Source organism: Lactuca serriola, chromosome 1 (assembly GCF_051521515.1).
Source record: "Lactuca serriola cultivar US96UC23 chromosome 1, Lser_US96UC23_V15, whole genome shotgun sequence".
Classification (NCBI taxonomy): Eukaryota; Viridiplantae; Streptophyta; class Magnoliopsida; order Asterales; family Asteraceae; genus Lactuca; species Lactuca serriola.
This window is the reverse complement of record NC_136408.1, coordinates 138,297,399-138,317,069: the sequence shown is the minus strand read 5'-3', so window position 1 is coordinate 138,317,069 and position 19,671 is coordinate 138,297,399. Positions and strand designations below refer to the sequence as shown.

General features: G+C 38.8%; 2 protein-coding genes and 1 non-coding gene across 3 annotated transcripts; 2 read left to right on the top strand and 1 right to left on the bottom strand.

The window, feature by feature from the left end:
• The first annotated feature begins 4,118 nt into the window (after positions 1-4,118).
• Positions 4,119-7,551, top strand: LOC145062056 (uncharacterized). Its single transcript, XM_079009673.1, has 5 exons — positions 4,119-4,278; positions 4,396-4,568; positions 4,653-4,664; positions 4,776-5,081; positions 7,504-7,551. The coding sequence occupies exons 1-5, from the start codon at positions 4,119-4,121 to the stop codon at positions 7,549-7,551; spliced, it is 699 nt and encodes a 232-aa protein (XP_078865799.1).
• A 631-nt stretch (positions 7,552-8,182) lies between these two features.
• On the bottom strand, positions 8,183-8,289 carry LOC145080683 (small nucleolar RNA R71). The gene has a single exon (XR_013695274.1). It is a non-coding gene; the product is annotated as a small nucleolar RNA R71 (small nucleolar RNA).
• A 946-nt stretch (positions 8,290-9,235) lies between these two features.
• Positions 9,236-14,095, top strand: LOC145062046 (uncharacterized). The gene is made up of 4 exons (XM_079009662.1): positions 9,236-10,048; positions 11,612-11,805; positions 12,631-13,023; positions 13,978-14,095. Exons 1-4 carry the CDS (start codon positions 9,236-9,238, stop codon positions 14,093-14,095), a joined length of 1,518 nt encoding a protein of 505 aa, XP_078865788.1.
• The last annotated feature ends 5,576 nt before the right edge of the window (positions 14,096-19,671 follow it).

The window sequence follows — 19,671 nt, the reverse complement described above, 5'->3', positions numbered from 1 at the left end:
GAGGGAACACAAAACATTATACACATGATGCCACCGGTCGAGGTCAGCGAGCTTCAAATTGATTATGTTGTGAACTACAGATGAGAAATTAGTACCAATACCCAATCTAATGCGTGTATCGTACTGCAACCAGCACCAAACTGTATCAAATTTAAACATACGAGGACCGTACTTAGTACTCTAAAATCACAATATTAGGGATTCAATACCAACGGTACCAATGCTAGGACCAAAAACTTACCGCCCTATACCATACCAGCAATGTTAGTTCGATTCGGTACTTGGGATTAACTTTCGATCAAATTCAATTATCGAGAATTTAGCAATACTGTTCGGTACTGGTTCAGTCTCACGCTTATCCCTAGAGTTAACATCCTCCAAAAATCTATAATTGCAGGTTACTAGTAGTAAAAACATATGCATGATTTGGTTTGACCAAGTTAATGTCTTTTATGTTATAATAGTTAAGATACATCTACTATGGATTTGGTATCGTGCATAAAGTGTTTTAGGTTTGACAATTGTTATGAATCATCATCTCTCTAAGTTTTATGGTTTGGTTTTGACAATTTGTATGACTCTATATTCATCGGGCACCATGTTGAAGTAGCATAATTTTTAGACAACACAATAATAGAAGTTTATAATGCCTTACTTGCACTCTCTGCTTTCGGTTTCAGATCTTTTCCCATTTAAATCTCTTCATCATCAAGGAAAGGAAGGAAGGTAATGATATTGACATCTATACGGGCCTCACAATGGTAATTAGTGAAACTACGAGGGTCAACAGCAAATATATGACAGGTTTATGGATCCTTTATCCAACATAGATTTAGTTAAGTATTGATGTAGAATAACCATTACATAGCCATGAAGAAAATATAGACCGATTTATTCATTTAACCTACAATATCCTTATAGTTGTCAATGTAAAGTAATGTAAAGTACCAGCTATATAATCCTTAAATAAATCAACATTAAATACCATTCTTGAAACAGCTACAAGATCCATTACTATATCCCATGAGAGACATTGCAAAATTAATAGAATATTTCATGCTTTCACTTGATATCAACAAACAATTAGATCTAACCAAAAAAAAAAGATTCTTGGCATGGTTGTTTATAGAACCCCAAGAATGTAGCAACAACAATCTTTTCAAATTTAGATTTTTGTATCATTAGAACTACTATTAGTATACATCTAAAGGATTTCAACTAACATTCATGGGCTTGAGTCAGATGATATGTCTCCTCATCTAAATGCTTTCATCTTTCTGCTTCTCCTTTCTTTAATGCCTAGATTAAAATGGTAATCTCTTCCCTCTTTATATTTCATTTGTTTCCAAAATGGTTAATTTGAGTTGCCTTATTACGTTGCTAAGAGTTTGGATTTTAAACTACCAATTTTTTTTAAGCTAGCAAAGTATGCTAACAGGAGAGGAACATGGAAAAGATAAAACAAAAGAGCTCCACTATGAGATCATTAAACACCCCATCACTTTGTGTTTGAATATGAACAAGTTCACAACTTTGATGGTGGATGAAGATACATGTTACTAAACAAAAGAGTGCAATTGAGACCCAAAATCTGCTCACAAATCGAAACAAAAAACATAAATCGAAAATTCAGCAAAGTCAAGTGAATCCAAACAAGAAATTCAGCAAAGTGCAAGCAAAGAATAACAGGGGATTTGTATTAGTGTGTGATTGTATGTCTCTTACGCGTCAATAACCAAAATAGAGAGAGGAGTGCGTTGAGACCTAAATCTTGCTTACAACTCGAAACAAAACCCATAAATTTCATCAAAGTGAAGCCAAACAAGAAATTTCAGCAAAATGAAGCCAAAGAAGAAAAATAGTCTTTCAATTTTTTGTGGATTGTTTTGGAGAGACGAGGATGAGAGACTATGGAGGTCTCTTGTTGGAAAAAGAAAGGATGAAGGAAGATGGAGATGAGATGGGGGCATACAAACATTTATATATAATAAAAAAACTAACAAATATATTTAAGCAGAGGTAATTAGTCATTTTACATTACTTTAAAGGCCAAGCATTAACAGCATCCAGATTCCAGCACCATAGGTGCAATAAAAAGAAACCACAGGGAGGTCCGAGTTAAAATAAAGTTTTAGGGATAAGGGATCTGTAACTACGTTGTTAATGAAAAAACAAATGATTATGATGTGAGTTATTAGTAAATGAAATTATCTAGCAGGAAAAACTTTGTTGAAAATCCGATTTCATGGACCAAAATCATTCACAAAATATAGCTCTTCTGTTTGTGGATTTTTAGGACAAATTCAAGTAAAAATATTGTTTCTTGGTTCTAGACATCAACACAAGACTAAAGAAAGTTAGAAGTGAGGTAAATACTACTCCTAGTAACCTTTAATAAGTTCATAAATAGATCCAAGAGCTAGAAATAGAATTATATTCGTTCAATACAAAAGAATCCTATGTATGAGAATATTTTCACGCATTTTGAGGTTATATTTTTAGCAAGAGATATAAAGGCCAAGAACCCGTCGACTTAAAACGAACCAAAACAGAAAATGCCGCTAAACCTCGTTTTCCGGCGGTTTAAGGGTCGTCAGAGGCTGCTCCGGCCTCCACGGTGGCTGGGGAAATTCAAGGGGTGTTGCTAGGTAGGGAATGGGACGCAAACATACCTTGGGGTGGATGGAATCGAGCTCTATGGTTGCTTCTTCCTCCTGAAAACCCTAGCCGACACCCATCACTTTCTCTCTCGTTTTCTTTTGTTTTGAGCTTCAAGGGAGAGACATGTTAGCTTCATATCGTCAAAAAGAGGGGTAAGGATCATCTTACTTTCCAAGAATAAAGGGGTGCAGGTCTTAAAATAAGGAAAAAGACGCATATGTATGTGAGGGTCGTTGAAGAGAAAGAGACAGGTGAGAAGTTTCAAAATAAGGCGGAATTGGCCCTTAATGTTTTGTATGATTACAGATTTAACCCTAACCCAATTTCCATCTTAAATTTGCATATTAGGCCCTAGACTTTTTATCCTTTTTATATTGAGTAAATAGCCAAAAGACACTCGGTTTACATAGAAATTCAATTTTGACACCGTGTTTTTTATGTTAATTTTGACTCGGTGTTATTGATTTTTTACTAAATGTAACCATATGATCTATTACAGTCGGTTAGTCGATTACCTGCCCTTAATACCTCTTCGTGGCATCGTCCATGTTATCCCTTTTCCCCTTATTTAACATGTCATCCCCTCATTTATCATCCTACTAAAATCCATGTCACACAAAAAAAACGACAAAAAGTTTCTACTCTCATTAACTAGGGTTTCTACCCTCTGTAACTTCGAAGAAAGGTGAAAGCTTATGATGAGGAAACCACGACCTAAGATAAGGAGAGCACAACCGTTCGATGAAATGGAAAAGGGACCATATTACGACTCTAATTTTGAAGAAAGTGAATTGGAGCTAGAATCGAAGAGGGAATAAGAAAGGGCATTTGTTGTCGATAAAGAATTGGGTGACTGTAATACAGATGAACACATGACTTTTCCATGCTTGAAGGTACCTTTTGATTCCTTCCTTTATGATTTCTGCAATGTTCCTATTTACAATAAGATGGAAATGTTGATGATGAAGTCATTAGAGAGGAAGTTCATTCTGATAATGAAATTGAAGATGACGAGGATGAGGTTGATCAAGATCCAACCAAATTTAGGTTTTCATGACCCTTTTCACCTTTTGTTCATTGGAAGAAAATTAAACCACATTTAGGTGAAAGTATGCTAATCAAATTGAGTTAAGGTTCTGCCTGACTAACTATGTAGTTCACAATGGTTATCCAATTAAGGTGACCAAATCTTCTAGTACAAGGCTTCTAGCAAAATGTAGTTTAAACAATAAAGGCAAGAGATGTACCTTCAAGCTGTGGGCATCCTGGATGAACAAAGAGAAATCATTTCAAATTAAGGGACTTACTAATAAACATACTTGTGTTAGGGAGTACAAGCATGCCACATTGGTTAATCCTGGCTGGATAGCCAAACAGTTCTTGAAAATTTATATGTTAGACCAAAAATGAAAGCCAGGGAGACGAAAGAAGAAATCGAGAAGAAATTTTTATGAATTATGTCTAAGGGACAATGTTATAGGGCTAAGAAGAAAGCACTAAAGATTTTAACTAGAAAGTTATCAGAGCATTATGCTCGTATATGGCAATATGGAGGAGAGATCATCAGATCAAACCCTGGTAGTACAGCAAAGGTTGGATTTGATATCAAAGAAGATGGTAGCAGTGTTTTTAAAAGATTATATGTATGTTTTTAGGCTATAAAGGATGGGTGGATTAGGGGTTGCAGGAGAGTCATTGGACTAGATGGTTGTTTTCTAAAAGGGTAATGCAAAGGGGAGCTACCCACTACAATAGGTAGGGATGGGAACAACCATGTATACCCAATAGATTGGGCTGTGATTGATGTTGAAAACAAGGACAACTGGGAGTGGTTTATTAATTTGCTTGTGGAAGACCTTAGCTTAGAGCTAGGTGAAGGGCTAACAATAATTTCTGATCAGCATAAGGTATGCTTACTCTTTTTTGTTTGTTTACGCTTTTATCTATGGTTACTCTTTTTTGTATCTTTATAGTTTTTTGTATGAATGTAGGGCTTAGTAGAAGTTGGATGATTGGTGTAAAGCATTATGTCATTAAAGATGACTAGATGACTAAGATTATTCACTAACATTTGTGTAATTCATGCAATAATCCAATAATGTAGTTCTTTTCAGGTGGACTTTGGAGAAAAATTCTACACTTGTAGATTATGGGAAATATCTGGGATTGCATGTGTCCATGCATGTGCAACTATGACCCACACACAACAACAACCTGAAACACGGATCAGTTCGTGGTTTTTCAAAGAGAAGTTTGTAGAGACTTACAAACGCAATATGAGGGATCTAAATGGTAGTAAAATGTGGGCCAGGACACCATATGCCAAACCACTGCCACCACCTGCAAGGAGGATGCCAGGAAGACCTAAAACCAGAAGAAGGAAACATGTTAGAGAAGGATGGAGAGTACAAGAAGATAAAGTCTGTTGGAGGAACAAAGATATGCTAGAACTGTTGGGAGGATGTAACACCGTAAATTTTCCAAAACAAATTTTTCGTTTAAAATTACATAATTCTCATAACACATTTACAAAAATCTCATTTATTTAATTTACAATTCGCAACTCCATAATTGTTTAATTAAAATCTAGCATCCTCAAAAACATAACTCTTTCACTGGTGTGTACAATCAAACTGGTGCCTTTCCGCATTCCTGAGAAAAACCTGAAACACATAACACATAACACGGTAAGCACGAAGCTTAGTGAGTTCCCCAAAATACCACATAAAACACATTAGCCACTCGAGGCTATAACTCTGTAACAACCTCCGGTCTATGTGTCTTAGTGGGACCCTCCAGTTCCATGGCCCGTTGGACCCTCTAGTCTGGTCTTAGTGAGGACCCTCCGGTCTCACACCCTGTTGGACCCTCTGGTTCGGTCTCAATATTACATAATATAACATATATATATCACACAGACAAATGCACAACTCAAGTAAGGACATAAGACCCTCTGGTCACAGATAATTACCACTCTAGGTAAAGTATAGTGAGAAGGGCTCACCTTGATAGCAAGCAATTATCTTCGTACTCGAATCTCGAACTAGCCACCTCCTCGCACATAGGGTAATTATCTCAATAAATACTTGACACATACTTAAATACACCAAAGGTTGTTCTCCCCTCTCTATAACTCTTGGAATGGATAAAAGACCATTTTACCCCATGATATGTGCATAATTAGTTAATTATTTAGCATACATTTTTATTCATTTTTAACTAATTATGTGAATAATATGGACAAAAGGTACTTAAAACTGTTTAAATTTCGTTTTCAGTCCAAAAGACATGCTTGGGAATGAAAGGGAACAAGGGGAAATAATTAGAGACCAAAGAATGAAGATTGAAGGACAAAAGCTTACCTACTCGGCGAGTACACGAGCCTACTCGGCGAGTCCATTAGAATATTCCAGAAGATAGCCACGACTTCTAATTTAAGACGAATAACTATGAGCCTACTCGGCGAGTTGGGTCTGCTACTCGCTGAGTACACCTTGTTTTGAGATAGCTATAAAAAACCGAGCCTTTATCCGATAGGACTACTTTTCTGGCATTTTTTGAAGATCCAGCTGCGATTGAGAACCCTTGAAGGTGCTGAGGAATTCTAATCTTCAACCTTTTGAAGAATTAAAGCAACTAGGTTAATCATTCCACTTAGCTTTAGGAATTGAGTATGTTTAATCTAGCTAAACTTGTTTTTGTGTTTGTTTTTACTGAAACTATGAGCTAAATACGTTTTTGTTTATGTTTGGGGAATACCAAGGAACTCATATGGTTTAATTCTTAGCTTTTGGTTAATTGTTTATTGGTGATCTATTAAATTAAGTTTGTTAAAGAACCTTATGCATTAATCACAATTATTTTCTGTTAATTGGAAGACAATTAAGCTGCATGAACATCTCTTAGTTGTTAACCTCATATGTCTATGTGAACACTAAATCATATGCTTAGGAATAATGATTATGAAACTAAGATTAATGAGACAATAGTTAGATTAATGTGTGAGCTTGTTTGAGAAACCATCAAACAAGAGGTTAATTGAACCACTAAATTAATTAACCACTACAAATCTTATTTAATCCAAATTATTAATCTAGGGAATTAATTAGCTTAAACACTTGATCACTGCTTGAATTAATTAATTGTCTAAGGGTTAGGAGTAATGAACATGAACCTAACCACTATAATGGGTAGCTAATAACAATTAATCTATCATAAATACAAAATAACCATAGGAGTGAATTGGTTGAACCTAAATAGAAACATCTTTATCAAATTTGGTGAATTAGTTGTTTGCTTTAGTTACTTAGTTAATTAAGTGTTTTATGGTGTGCTTAAGTTTCTAGTCTTGTAAAACTAGAAGAAAAACCTTTACTTTCATTAATTGCTTAGTTAAAACTAGCCATTAGTTTAATTTTCCGTTCCCTGAGTTCGATACCCTACTTACTCAACTATACCACTAAAAGACAGGTTCACTGCCTTTGTGTGCTAAATTTATTAATAAAAAGTAGGAATAAAACATGTGATTTTACACACATTAAGTTTTTGGCGCCGTTGCCGGGGAACGGTTCTAAATAATTAATCTAATCCCTAAGTTTTTCAATCTTTTGTGTGAGTTTACTGGCACAAAGTTAATTTATTGCAATTTAGTAGTTAGAAATTAGGTTTTAGCATCTGTTTTAGTTTTAAAATTAAGCCTAAAATTTCTTCAAAATTACATTGATACTCGCGGAGTGCAGTCGCACCTACTCGGCGAGTACAAGTGTATTTGGCAGATTAATTTTCGATTTTTTTTAGTACATTTTTTTTGTTCTTTTTACGTTTTTATCTTGTTTATTTCAGGACTTTCATGACCAAATGATCAAACACCCCGCTGGTACCCCCATTTGAAGATCCTGAATCCGCATTGAAAAGGAACAAAGGAAAGGACGTGGAGAGCTTGAGTACACCAAAGAAGTCACCTTTGTCCAATTTGAAGACTGTTTTTGGGAAAAAGAAGAGCAGCAAATCAGGAGCATCCAACGCTTCTTTAGTAATCGACGAACCGGTTAAGGAAGATATTGAGTACGAGACCGAGGAAGAAGAGGAGCGTACATACGAGCACGAAACCGATTCCAAGGAGGAGTTAGCTATCACAATGGCTAACATTGATGAAATCCCCATGGGAGAATGGAAGAAGAGGATGCACGACAACACTGGCCCGGGACTTGTGCAACCCGCAATTCCCGCGACTGCTACTTTCGAGCTAAAGGTTCATATCCTAGCTTTACTTAAAGAAATACCTTTTTATGGAAAAGACCATGAAGATGCCTACAAGCATTTGGACGAAGTCAATGATGTAGCTGATTACTTCGATGTTCCAAATGTGCCCCGCGAGACTCAACTACTTCGTATGCTTCCAGTGACATTCAAAGGTACTGCAAAAGACTGGCTCAAGTCACTTCCCCCCGGATCAGTCACCACTTGGGCCAAGATGAAAGAAGAATTCATTGATCACTTTTGCCCAACTTCCAAGATAGCTAAGTTGAAGAAGGCCATTGCTAACTTTGAACAACAAGATGGAGAGTCACTATATGAAGCATGGGAGAGGTACAAGAGCTTACTAAGAAACTGCCCACACCATGACCTAAACAGCCAGCAAGAAGTCTCCATCTTCTATGATGGAGTCAATGTCACAACCAGGCAGTTACTAGACTCGCAAGGCCCGCTCACAAAGAAGCCGCCCCCGGTGATCAAAGAATAAGAATTTTCTAAACACTCTAGAGAATACCAAAACCCTAGACATGATGTCACTAGGGGAGCCGCCTATGCAGCTACTGAAGACTTATCTGCGGTCATGGCTATGTTAAAAACCATGGATAGGAGGATGGATAAAATGGATCAAACGATCCATGCTATTCAGGTGGGCTGTGAAAAATGCAATGGGCCTCACCTCACTAGAGACTATGATTTAGATGAGAATGGCAACAAGAAGGTGCAAGTTTGTTACTCAAGTGGAGACCGATATGATGAAGACTGGCGCAAACAAAAGAAAGAGTGGCTCCCTTATGAAGAGTACAAGAAAGCCAAGGAGGAAAGGTTTAGGCAAAAAGGGAGAGGATTCTACCAAAAGGAGGAGCCAGTGCAAGAGAGGAAGCCAAGCTTGGAAGAAATGTTCACCAAATTTGTAGCTGCTTCAGAAAAAAGACATAATGATCATGATGCTGCAATTCAAGAAACAAGGACCATGCTTAGGAACTAGCAAGCATCTATCCACAATATAGAAACTCAGCTTGGACAACTTGCTCAACAAATCAACCAAAGGTCACCGGGCGAACTTCCTAGCAAAACTGAAAATAACCCACGAGGCGCGCACATAAACATAGTCACAACAAGAAGTGGGAAGATAATCACTCCCCTGGCACCTATTCAGACTGAGGCATCCAAGGAATCACAGAAGGAGGAGGCAGAAAAGCAAGCAGAAAAGCAAAACATACAATCTGACAGCCCTACTCGCCGAGTACCACGTATGGACTCGGCGAGTACACCACCAAATCCGAATGAGCAGGTCCCTGAAAAGCTTTACTAGCCTCCAATGCCATACCCAGCCCGAGCTAAGAAGGAGAAGCAGGAAGAGGAGTATCAGAAGTTTCTAGATCATATCGAGACTCTTCAAATCAACATACCCTTCATTGAAGCCGTTATGCAAATGCCCAAATATGCAAAGTTCCTTAAGGAACTTCTCACTAATAGAAGGAAGATGGAAGAAGTGGAGAAGGTAGTACTCAATGAAAACTGCTCAGCTGCTATGCTAAAGAAGCTACTAAAGAAGAAAGGTGATCCGGGGAGTTTGACTTTACCTTGCCAATTTGGCAACTTGGCCACCATTCATGCCTTAGCCGATTCGGGAGCAAGTGTGAACCTAATGCCATATTCATTCTTTAAGAAGCTAGATCTCCCAAAACCGAGGCCAATCCGCATGGCAATTCACTTGGCAAACAAGACAGTCACCTTCCCAAGAGGCATATGCGAAGACATACTAGTCAAGGTGGACAAATTCGTCTTTCCCATTGATTTTATCATTCTAGACATGGAGGCGGATCCACAAGTGCCAATCATCCTTGGAAGGCCCTTCCTCAACACGACAAGTGTTATAGTAGACATGAGGGACTCGAAGCTCACCTTGCGGGTAGGAGAGGATTCAGTCACATTTAGGGTAGACCAAGCTATGAAGTATTCAAGGAACAGTGACGACACGACATTCTCAATTGATATGCTTGACAAATTATTGGAGGAATGCATAACTGAAGATTCCAGCAAGTTCACAACTGATGATGAAGAATTTGATCCAGAAAAAGACTTAATGGAAATTGAAAGACTGTTGGAAGAAGCAGATTATGAAGAATTGGTGAAGCAAACTGACAGTCCTACTCGCCGAGTAGGACCGATCTACTCGCCGAGTTCCTCTTTAGAAAAGGCAGAAGTCGTGAATACAGCCACAAACTCGCCGAGTACCCTACCTACACTCGGCGAGTCCAACAGTCAGAACCAAAAATCTGAGCTCAAAACTTTACCAGAACATTTGGAGTACGCTTTCCTTGAAGAAGGCAACCAAAAGCCTGTAATCATAGCCGCTGACCTGTCTAATTCTGAAAAGAAAGAGCTCGTGCAAGTGTTGAAGAAGTGGAAGCGGGCCATAGCATGGAGCATCACCGACATCAAGGGAATAAGCCCATCTTAGTGCACCCACAAGATCAATCTGGAAGAAGGAGCAAAGCCAGTTGTACATCACCAAATAAGGTTAAACCCAAACATGCAAGAAGTAGTCAAGAAGGAAGTGGTCAAACTCTTAGATGCGGGAATTATCTATTCCATTTCCGACAGTCCATGGGTGCGTCCGGTCCAAGTGGTGCCCAAGAAAGGAGGTATGGCGGTCATAACCAACGAAAAGAACGAGCTAATTCCGACACAAACGGTAACCGGTTGGAGAGTGTGCATCGATTATCGAAAGCTAAACGATGCCACTCGTAAAGACCATTTTCCCTTACCTTTTTATTGATCAAATGTTAGAAAGACTATCGGGCCATAGCTACTATTGCTTTCTAGATGGATTCTCGGGTTATTTTCAAATACTCATAGACCTAATGGACCAAGAAAAGACCACATTCGCTTGCCCAAGTGGGACTTTTGCTTATAGACGCATGGCTTTTGGGCTATGCAATGCACCTGCGACTTTTCAAAGGTGTATGACAGCAATATTCCACGATATGGTGGAAAAATTCATGGAAGTTTTTATGGGCGACTTTTCCATTTTTGGATCTTCTTTCCATGATTGTCTCACAAATCTTGACTTAATGCTTGCTAGGTGTGAAAAAACCGACTTGGTCCTCAATTGGGAGAAATGTCACTTTATGGTCAAGGAGGGTATAGTTTTGGGCCACAAGGTTTCCAAAATGGGAATTGAAGTGGATCGGGCAAAGATTGACACTATTGCCAAATTACCCCACCAAATAATGTGAAGGGCATTAGAAGTTTTCTAGGACACGCAGGTTTTTACCGGCGTTTCATAAAAGATTTTTCCAAAATAACTAGACCTCTAACACAATTACTACTAAAAGATGCACCATTTACTTTTACTAAAGAATGTTTTGAGGCATTTGAATGTTTAAAGGAAAAATTAACTAATGCCCCGATCATTATTGCACCAAATTGGAACTTACCCTTTGAGATTATGTGTGATGCTAGTGATTTTGCATTAGGAGCTGTCCTTGGTCAAAGGGTTGATAAGCACTTTCGACCCATATATTATGCTAGCAAGACTCTAAATCCAGCCCAAGAGAATTACACCACCACTGAAATGGAATTATTAGCTGTGGTGTATGCCTTTGACAAATTCCGCCCTTACTTGGTTTTATCCAAAACTACTGTTTTTACTGACCACTCGGCTATCAAGTATTTGTTTGCAAAATAGGATGCCAAGCCAAGACTGATACGATGGGTGCTACTTCTTCAAGAGTTCGACATAGAGATACGAGACAAGAAGGGAATAGAGAATGTAGCAGCTGACCACTTGTCAAGGCTTGAGAACCCGCAATTGCAAGAGGATAAAGTTGGAGACGACTTCTCGGAAGAGTACATTATGGTGACCGTGGGAGAAGAGCCATGGTTCGCAGATATAGCTAATTATTTAGCTACAAAATACATCCCGAAAGATTTTAGCAGTCAACAAAAGAAGAAATTCTTTTCTGAATTAAAATATTACTTTTGGGATGAGCCATACCTCTTCCGGAGCTGTGCGGATGGGATCATACGAAGATGCGTATTCGGGAAGAAAAGCCGGAAAATATTAGAGCATTGTCATAGCGGGCTCACGGGTGGACATCATGGAGCACACTACACTACAAAGAATATCTTTGACATTGGGTTCTATTGGCCCATAATTTTTAAAGATGCATCCCAATTTGTCAAAGAATGTGATGCTTGTCAAAGAGTGGGAAACATTTCATCTCGAAATGAAATGCCACAACATAGTATCCAAGTGTGCGAGGTGTTTGATGTGTGGGGAATCGACTTCATGGGACCATTTCCCATGTCTAAAGGAAACAAATACATATTAGTGGTGGTGGATTATGTATCCAAATGGGTGGAGGCACAAGCGTTACCAACAAATGACGGTCGGGTGGTGGTGCGGTTTTTAAATAAATTATTTTCATGATTTGGAGTCCCGAAAGCCCTTATAAGTGACCGAGGCACACATTTTGCCAATGACTAATTGGAAAAGGTGTTAAAGAAATATGGGGTAACCCATAAGTTTTCCACATCGTACCATCCACAAACTAATGGACAAACCGAAGTGACAAATCGAGCTTTAAAGTGAATCTTAGAGAAATCGGTGGGGAGCAATCGCAAGGAATGGTCGGATAAGCTAGATGATGCACTTTGGGCTTTTCGTATAGCTTTCAAAACACCTATTGGTACTACACCATATAGGTTAGTTTATGGAAAGCAATGCCATTTGCCGGTGGAACTAGAGCATAAGGCGTTTTGGGCTTTAAAGAGGTGTAACTTCAACATGGAGGAACTAAAGAGCAACCGGTTGATGCAAATGAATGCTCTTGAGGATCTGAGAAATGATGCATACTCTAGTTCATGGCTTTATAAAGAGAAGAGCAAGATGTGGCATGACAAAAGGATTAAAGATAAAGAAATTCATGAAGGCCAAAAAGTGTTGCTCTTCAATTCACTACTAAAGTTTTTCTCGGGAAAACTCAAGTCAAGATGGGATGGTCCTTTTCTAGTGAAGACGGTGTTTCCACATGGTGCTATAGAGCTATTGTCAAGAGATGGCACGCCTTTCAAGGTCAATGGGCATAGGGTCAAAAAGTATGAAGAAGGAGTCCCCCGGAATGAAGGAATGGAAGAGTTGCTGCTGCTGGAAGGGATTGCAACCACGTGGAAGGGGAGGAGTCCAGCTAATGACTCCCTAAAAAGAAGCACTTCTCGGGAGGCAACCTGAGTTTCAAGTTTGCATTTTTTTTTCCTTTTCTTTATTTTTATTTTTTTTTCCTTTTCTTCATCTACTTTTAAGAACATAACTGCTTGAGGGCAAGCAATGCCTAGAGTGTGGGGTGGATGGCTTAAAAACATGAGAAAACACATTAATTTTTCAAAATTTTCACAATTTTTTCAATCTGCAAGGTTTACTCGCCGAGTAGGCACGTATACTCGGCGAGTACCTGCCCGAGTAGCCCAATAAAACGCGTAACGGCATTTATACTCGGTGAGTAGAACCTTTCTACTCGGCGAGTAGCCACTTTACACGGATGAGATATAAATCTTTAAAAAAGAGGGTTTTCACCCGTTTAACCCCCATACTCGCTGTGCACAACGATCTCTCAAGCAGCCCTGTGATTTTTGCGATTTCTTCAATTCTCTTCGATTTTCCACTTAATCTTCATCATTCAAAGAAAAAGGTAACATCTTTACACTCTAAACTCATCAAAGGTTCAATCTTTATCATAGATTTTCCCCTATTTTGCTTGATTTCGGATTTGGGGGTTTCCTTAATTTCTAGGGTTTTAATTGAGCCATGTATTAGGTAATGTTAGGAGGAATTTCTTTTGGATTTATGGTTAGATAACTCATTACAACAAAACCCTATGAAGAATTTGGAGTTTTGGATAGCCTATACATGTCCGACACCAAACAGTTCCCGAAGTTCATCCTACTCGCCAAGTAGGTCGTGTACTCGGCGAGTAGATGACTATTCAGACCCCATTTCTTCGTTTTTAATTACTGGTTATTGTTTGTTTGCGTGTTTTTGATGTTTTTCTGCAGGTATCATGGCCAGAAGGGGGGTAGTCTTCTCATGGAGGGAGCCAAAGTGATATCCCATGGCTTTCATTCCAACAAATCACTTCCAAGTCATCACAAACTAGGGCCAAAAACCGATTAGAGGCGCTCAAACAAAAGGAAATCCATTTACCAAACGCAGTTGACTGGGGGTGGTTGGGAAATGTGGGATTGGAGGAGGAGCTTACACCTTACTTGGTCAAGGAGTGCAGTTTGGGGTATACCACCATCACATGTGATGGTTGGTTACAACTATTCAAGATACAAGAGCCTGTATATGTCGAGCTGTGTTGGGAATTCTTTGCTACCATCTCATTCCGAGGTGGTAGTGAGTATTACAACCCCAACACAATTTCTTTTTCTTTGGGCGGGGAGCTGCGACAATGTAGCATTGCTGAGTTTTCTTGGAGACTGGGCATTTATGACCAGAGCACGATGATGTCTGAAGACTTTGAAGCTTTTTTGGAAAACTGTCATAAGGAACTCCCCAAGGCAGTGGTGGCCTCTACATGGTGGAACACGATCGCTAACCGGGTGTATATCCCTTCCACCGCTCAGGAAGGCCACATTCGCTCGCCAATCCACCGCCTCATTCACCGCTTCGTGTCTAGCACCATCAACATGCGGAAGGATTGGGACAAGGTCCCAACCCTTGATATCTTCTATCTATGGAGTATTATTACTCCCGACGCTTTCTGCAATCTCCCCTATTGCATTGCCAAATTCCTTGCTGAAGGGGCGGTTAAGGAAAAAGTCAACTCAAAAATCAATGGAGGCATGTTTGTTACTAGGTTGGCGAAGTCGTTTGGGATCCTAGATTTGCAACAAGCTAGGGCACTCACGGTTATCCACCCTCCACCATTCAACACTGCACTATATAGGAGGGCACGGATAGCTGAGAAGTTTGGTGATTCATTCTCCATTCCACATGAAGACGAGCCGACAATTCTCGAGGAGCCGGGAAGGCGGGTCCAACAACGTAGTGAGCGAGTACGAGAAGACCCACCGGTTATTCCGGTGGAGGAGGACAATGATGGATGGAACCAATTGGAGTACCGACGCTACTTGGACGACATTGGAAGAGGGGTGAATCATAACAATCAATCTTTTGAATACCTCTTCCAACAGATGAACATTGCTCCAAGAACCGGACCCGGATATCCATACATTATGAGTTGGGACGAGAGAATGAGGAGAAGAGATGGAGAAGGAGGAAGTGGCGCGAGAGGAGCTGACATGGAAGATGAAGAATGAAGAGTTTTCTTTTATGTTTTGTGTGTTTCTGATGTTTTGTTATGTTTTGAACAATTGTCAAACACTTGGATGATTTTTATTTTTGTTGGGATGGTTATTACTTTCACTTTTAGTTGTTTATTTTTCAGGGATAGAAGATTAGGAAGCATACTAAATTGTGAGGGTCAAGTAATGAATAAGAGGTTTTCAAGAAAAGTATGGAGTCTTGTCCTTAGGATTGCGTCCGTGAGAGTCGAGAGTAATGGAGAGTGTTGCTGCTGAAGGAATTAGAGTGAGGATCAGTGAAATTTCTAATTTCAAAACCTGGGTCGAAGGGAATATCAGCTGGATCAGTTTTGGCAATACAACGCCTACTCGCCGAGTGCACAAACTCTACTCGGCGAGTACATGGGATATTACACGATATAGTACCAAGTCAAGAGATACTCGCCGAGTCCACGTAACTACTCGCCGAGTAGATCTGCAATCTTCGATTTCCAGAACTGCTTTGAGCACTTTCACTGCAGCATTTATCCAATTTTTGTCAAGAATTGTCACTGGAGATTTTCTAAGAAGCTTGTTCCGTGAAATTTTTGAGCTGTCAACCACACGAGACGCATGACACCCAAGCCATGGATGAGCTGTTCCCATGGCTAAAGTCAGGAGAAGAAGGAGCTGAAGAAGAGAGTATCAACCTATCGACTGCTACACCAGGGGAGTTTGTTCCAATTCTCTCTATATTTGCATTTTTATTTTTTGTATAATATGCAATGAGGGCATTGCATAAAATAAGTGTGGGGTAGGGGGTTGGTCACATATTAGAAAATTTAGAATCTTAATTTAGGCTAATTTTAAAAATTGTTGCATACCAAAAATATTACTTAGGGATTTAATTTAGAAAATTTTGGTAAAAGCAAATTAGGATTCCATGTTAGAATTGTGTTTATGATTGCATGAAAACCCAAATATTCTAGTGCATTTGTGGCTTCCTTATTCTAGTGAAATCATGGGACAAAAACACGACCCCGCTTAGCCTGAGGGATGCAATATGTTTAGCAGCCTAAACCTGAAATGTATCCAGGAAAATTATTATCGTTAGCCAATAAAGGTTGAGGTTGAGCGCCCCTGCTTAAGCATGTAGGTTTATTGAGTGAAAAAGTGAGGTACATGTAAAAAAAAAAGAGAATTGCAAGAAAAGTTGAAGAATTTTGGAGCAAATAAAGTGAAGATCAAAAGATCAAAATTCCAAGAAATTCAAAAAGTTGAAGATACCAAAAATCAAACAATAAAGGTGGTATATTCAAAGAGATCAAAGATCAAATTATCAAGGAAGTGTAGAATTCAAAAGAACTCCATAGTGGTATCGAAAAGTTGTAATTCAAGATTATGTATGCGTGGGTTGCTCAATTAAAAATACCTTGAGGGTAAGAGGTTTTCTGCGGATGGATTCGGAGGGTTGCATAAATTGAGCATAGTTCGGGGTGAGTGGGCGAATGTTTATGAGGATTGTGAGTATTTGGAGTATGGGGGTACTTAGGACAATTTTAGACACAAATGCATGCGTTGCTGTCTTGGCATAATGGCTGGGTTAGATTGGAATTGTCATATGTGATTTTAATATGTTTAAAATTCAGTTTTGCTTGGGGGCAAGCAAAAGTCAAGTGTAGGGTATTTTGATATGTGCATAATTAGTTAATTATTTAGCATACATTTTTATTCATTTTTAACTAATTATGTGAATAATATGGACAAAAGGTACTTAAAACTGTTTAAATTTCGTTTTCAGTCCAAAAGACATGCTTGGGAATGAAAGGGAACAAGGGGAAGCAATTAGAGACCAAAGAATGAAGATTGAGGGACAAAAGCTTACCTACTCGGCGAGTACACGAGCCTATTCGGCGAGTCCATTAGAATATTCCAGAAGATAGCCATGACTCCTGATTTAAGACGAATAACTACAAGCCTACTCGGCGAGTTGAGTCTGCTACTCGCTGAGTACACCTTGTTTTGAGATAGCTATAAAAACCGAGCCTTTATCCGATAGGACTACTTTTCTGGCGTTTTTTTGAAGATCCAGCTGCGATTGAGAACCCTTGAAGGCGCTGAGGAATTCTAATCTTCAACCTTTTGAAGAATTAAAGCAACTAGGTTAATCATTCCACTTAGCTTTAGGAATTGAGTATGTTTAATCTAGCTAAACTTGTTTTTGTGTTTGTTTTTACTGCAACTATGAGCTAAATACGTTTTTGTTTCTGCTTGGGGAATACCAAGGAACTCCTATGGTTTAATTCTTAGCTTTTGGTTAATTGTTTATTGGTGATCTATTAAATTAAGTTTGTTAAAGAACCTTATGCATTAATCACAATTATTTTCTGTTAATTGGAAGACAATTAAGTTGCATGAACATCTCTTTGTTGTTAACCTCATATGTCTATGTAAACACTAAATCATATGCTTAGGAATAATGATTATGAAACTAAGATTAATGAGACAATAGTTAGATTAATGTGTGAGCTTGTTTGAGAAACCATCAAACAAGAGGTTAATTGAGCCACTAAATTAATTAACCACTACAAATCTTATTTAATCCAAATTATTAATCTAGGGAATTAATTAGCTTAAACACTTGATCACTGCTTGAATTAATTAATTGTCTAAGGGTTAGGAGTAATGAACATGAACCTAACCACTATAATTGGTAGCCAATAACAATTAATCTATCATAAATACAAAATAACCATAGGAGTGAATTGGTTGAACCTAAATAGAAACATCTTTATCAAATTTGGTGAATTAGTTGTTTGCTTTAGTTACTTAGTTAATTAAGTGTTTTATGGTGTGCTTAAGTTTCTAGTCTTGTAAAACTAGAAGAAAAGCCTTTACTTTCATTAATTGCTTAGTTAAAATTAGCCATTAGTTTAATTTTCCGTTCCTTGAGTTCGATACCCTACTTACTCAACTATACCACTAAAAGACAGGTTCACTGCCTTTGTGTGCTAAATTTATTAATAAAAAGTAGGAATAAAACAAGTGCTTTTACACACATCACCCACCATGGTCTCCATTACTCATGTTGACAAAACCCTAAAGTCAATAGAAGTCAAACTCGAGTCAACAGTCCAAATTCGACCTGACTCGCCGAGTGCACCCATGTGACTCGTCGAGTCCCCTCGTTTTCCTCAGAAGTCTCATGGAGGTTGACTCAGCTCGTCGAGTTGACTCCCAACTCGTTGAGTTATCGCATGGCCGTGAACATTAGAACAAACCCTAACTGAAACGTCGAGTCAGCTCATGGACTCGACGAGTCTTCTTAACCTGATTTCTCATTCAGACGATTGAAGGCATATCTATCACTCCAAACACTAGATCTACCATCCTAAGGCTCAACTGTCATGTAAAGTTGCACACTTTACGTTTAAACATGGCATATAAGGCTCATAATGCCAAAACATGCTCCAACAAGGGCTATATGCACAAGAGCTTGCTTCCAGCTTAATAAATCTTGGGTCTATGGACTCACAAGGCCACTTATAGTCCAGATCTGAGGTTCCAACCTCAAGCCATGCACAAATCACTCCATGACACAAGGTAGATAGAAGAAAACCCTAAAAATTCCTTTAAACAAGATCTCATAAGGAAATGATCAAGCAAGCATCTTTTTACCTCCAATTGAAGCAAAACTCTGAAGAATCTCTGGATCCAAAGCCTCCTCTTGATCCAAGCTATGATACTCTCCACTTCTTCCTCTAAAAGGTCACAAAATTCCCAAAATTATGTCTTTTCTCTCTTTTAGCTCAAAAAGGCGACTAGAGTTTGTCTCAGGGAAGTCGGGCAACTCATGAGCCGCAAATGAGGCTATAAGTTCCCTTATATAGGCCCCAACCCCGGGAAATTAGGGTTTCTTTGCCCAGCACCTACTCGGCGAGTCAAATCTCTAACTCGTCGAGTTCATTAATTAACGACATGCGGACAACTCAACTCTACTCAACGAGTTGGGCTCACAACTCGTCGAGTCACTCCATAAATTTAAAAATTTAAACACACAATAATATACCTGAAAGACCGGATGTTACAGAGGAAGGGAATAACAAAAGAACCTGCAAGAATCCAAGTAAGCCCCAACCTCCAAAAAGAAAAGAAAATAAAGGGTAAGCCACTGACTAGGGATATGGCAATGAAAAAACAACAGCATCCACAATTCAAAAGAGTAAAAAATAGTCAACACACTATGGAAATGGATGGGCAAATGGATGGACAAGCAAGGTGTAACCGTAAAAAAGGTAAGCTTTACTATTTTTATCAAATCTTTAGTGTCTACTATTGTTAACACAATTATTGTTTTATTAACAGGGTAAAGCAAAGGCATCTCAATATGTTGAAGGGATACAGGAAAGTAATAACAAGGACTTTGAAGATGAAGGGCTGCAAGGGTAGTCTGCTACCGAG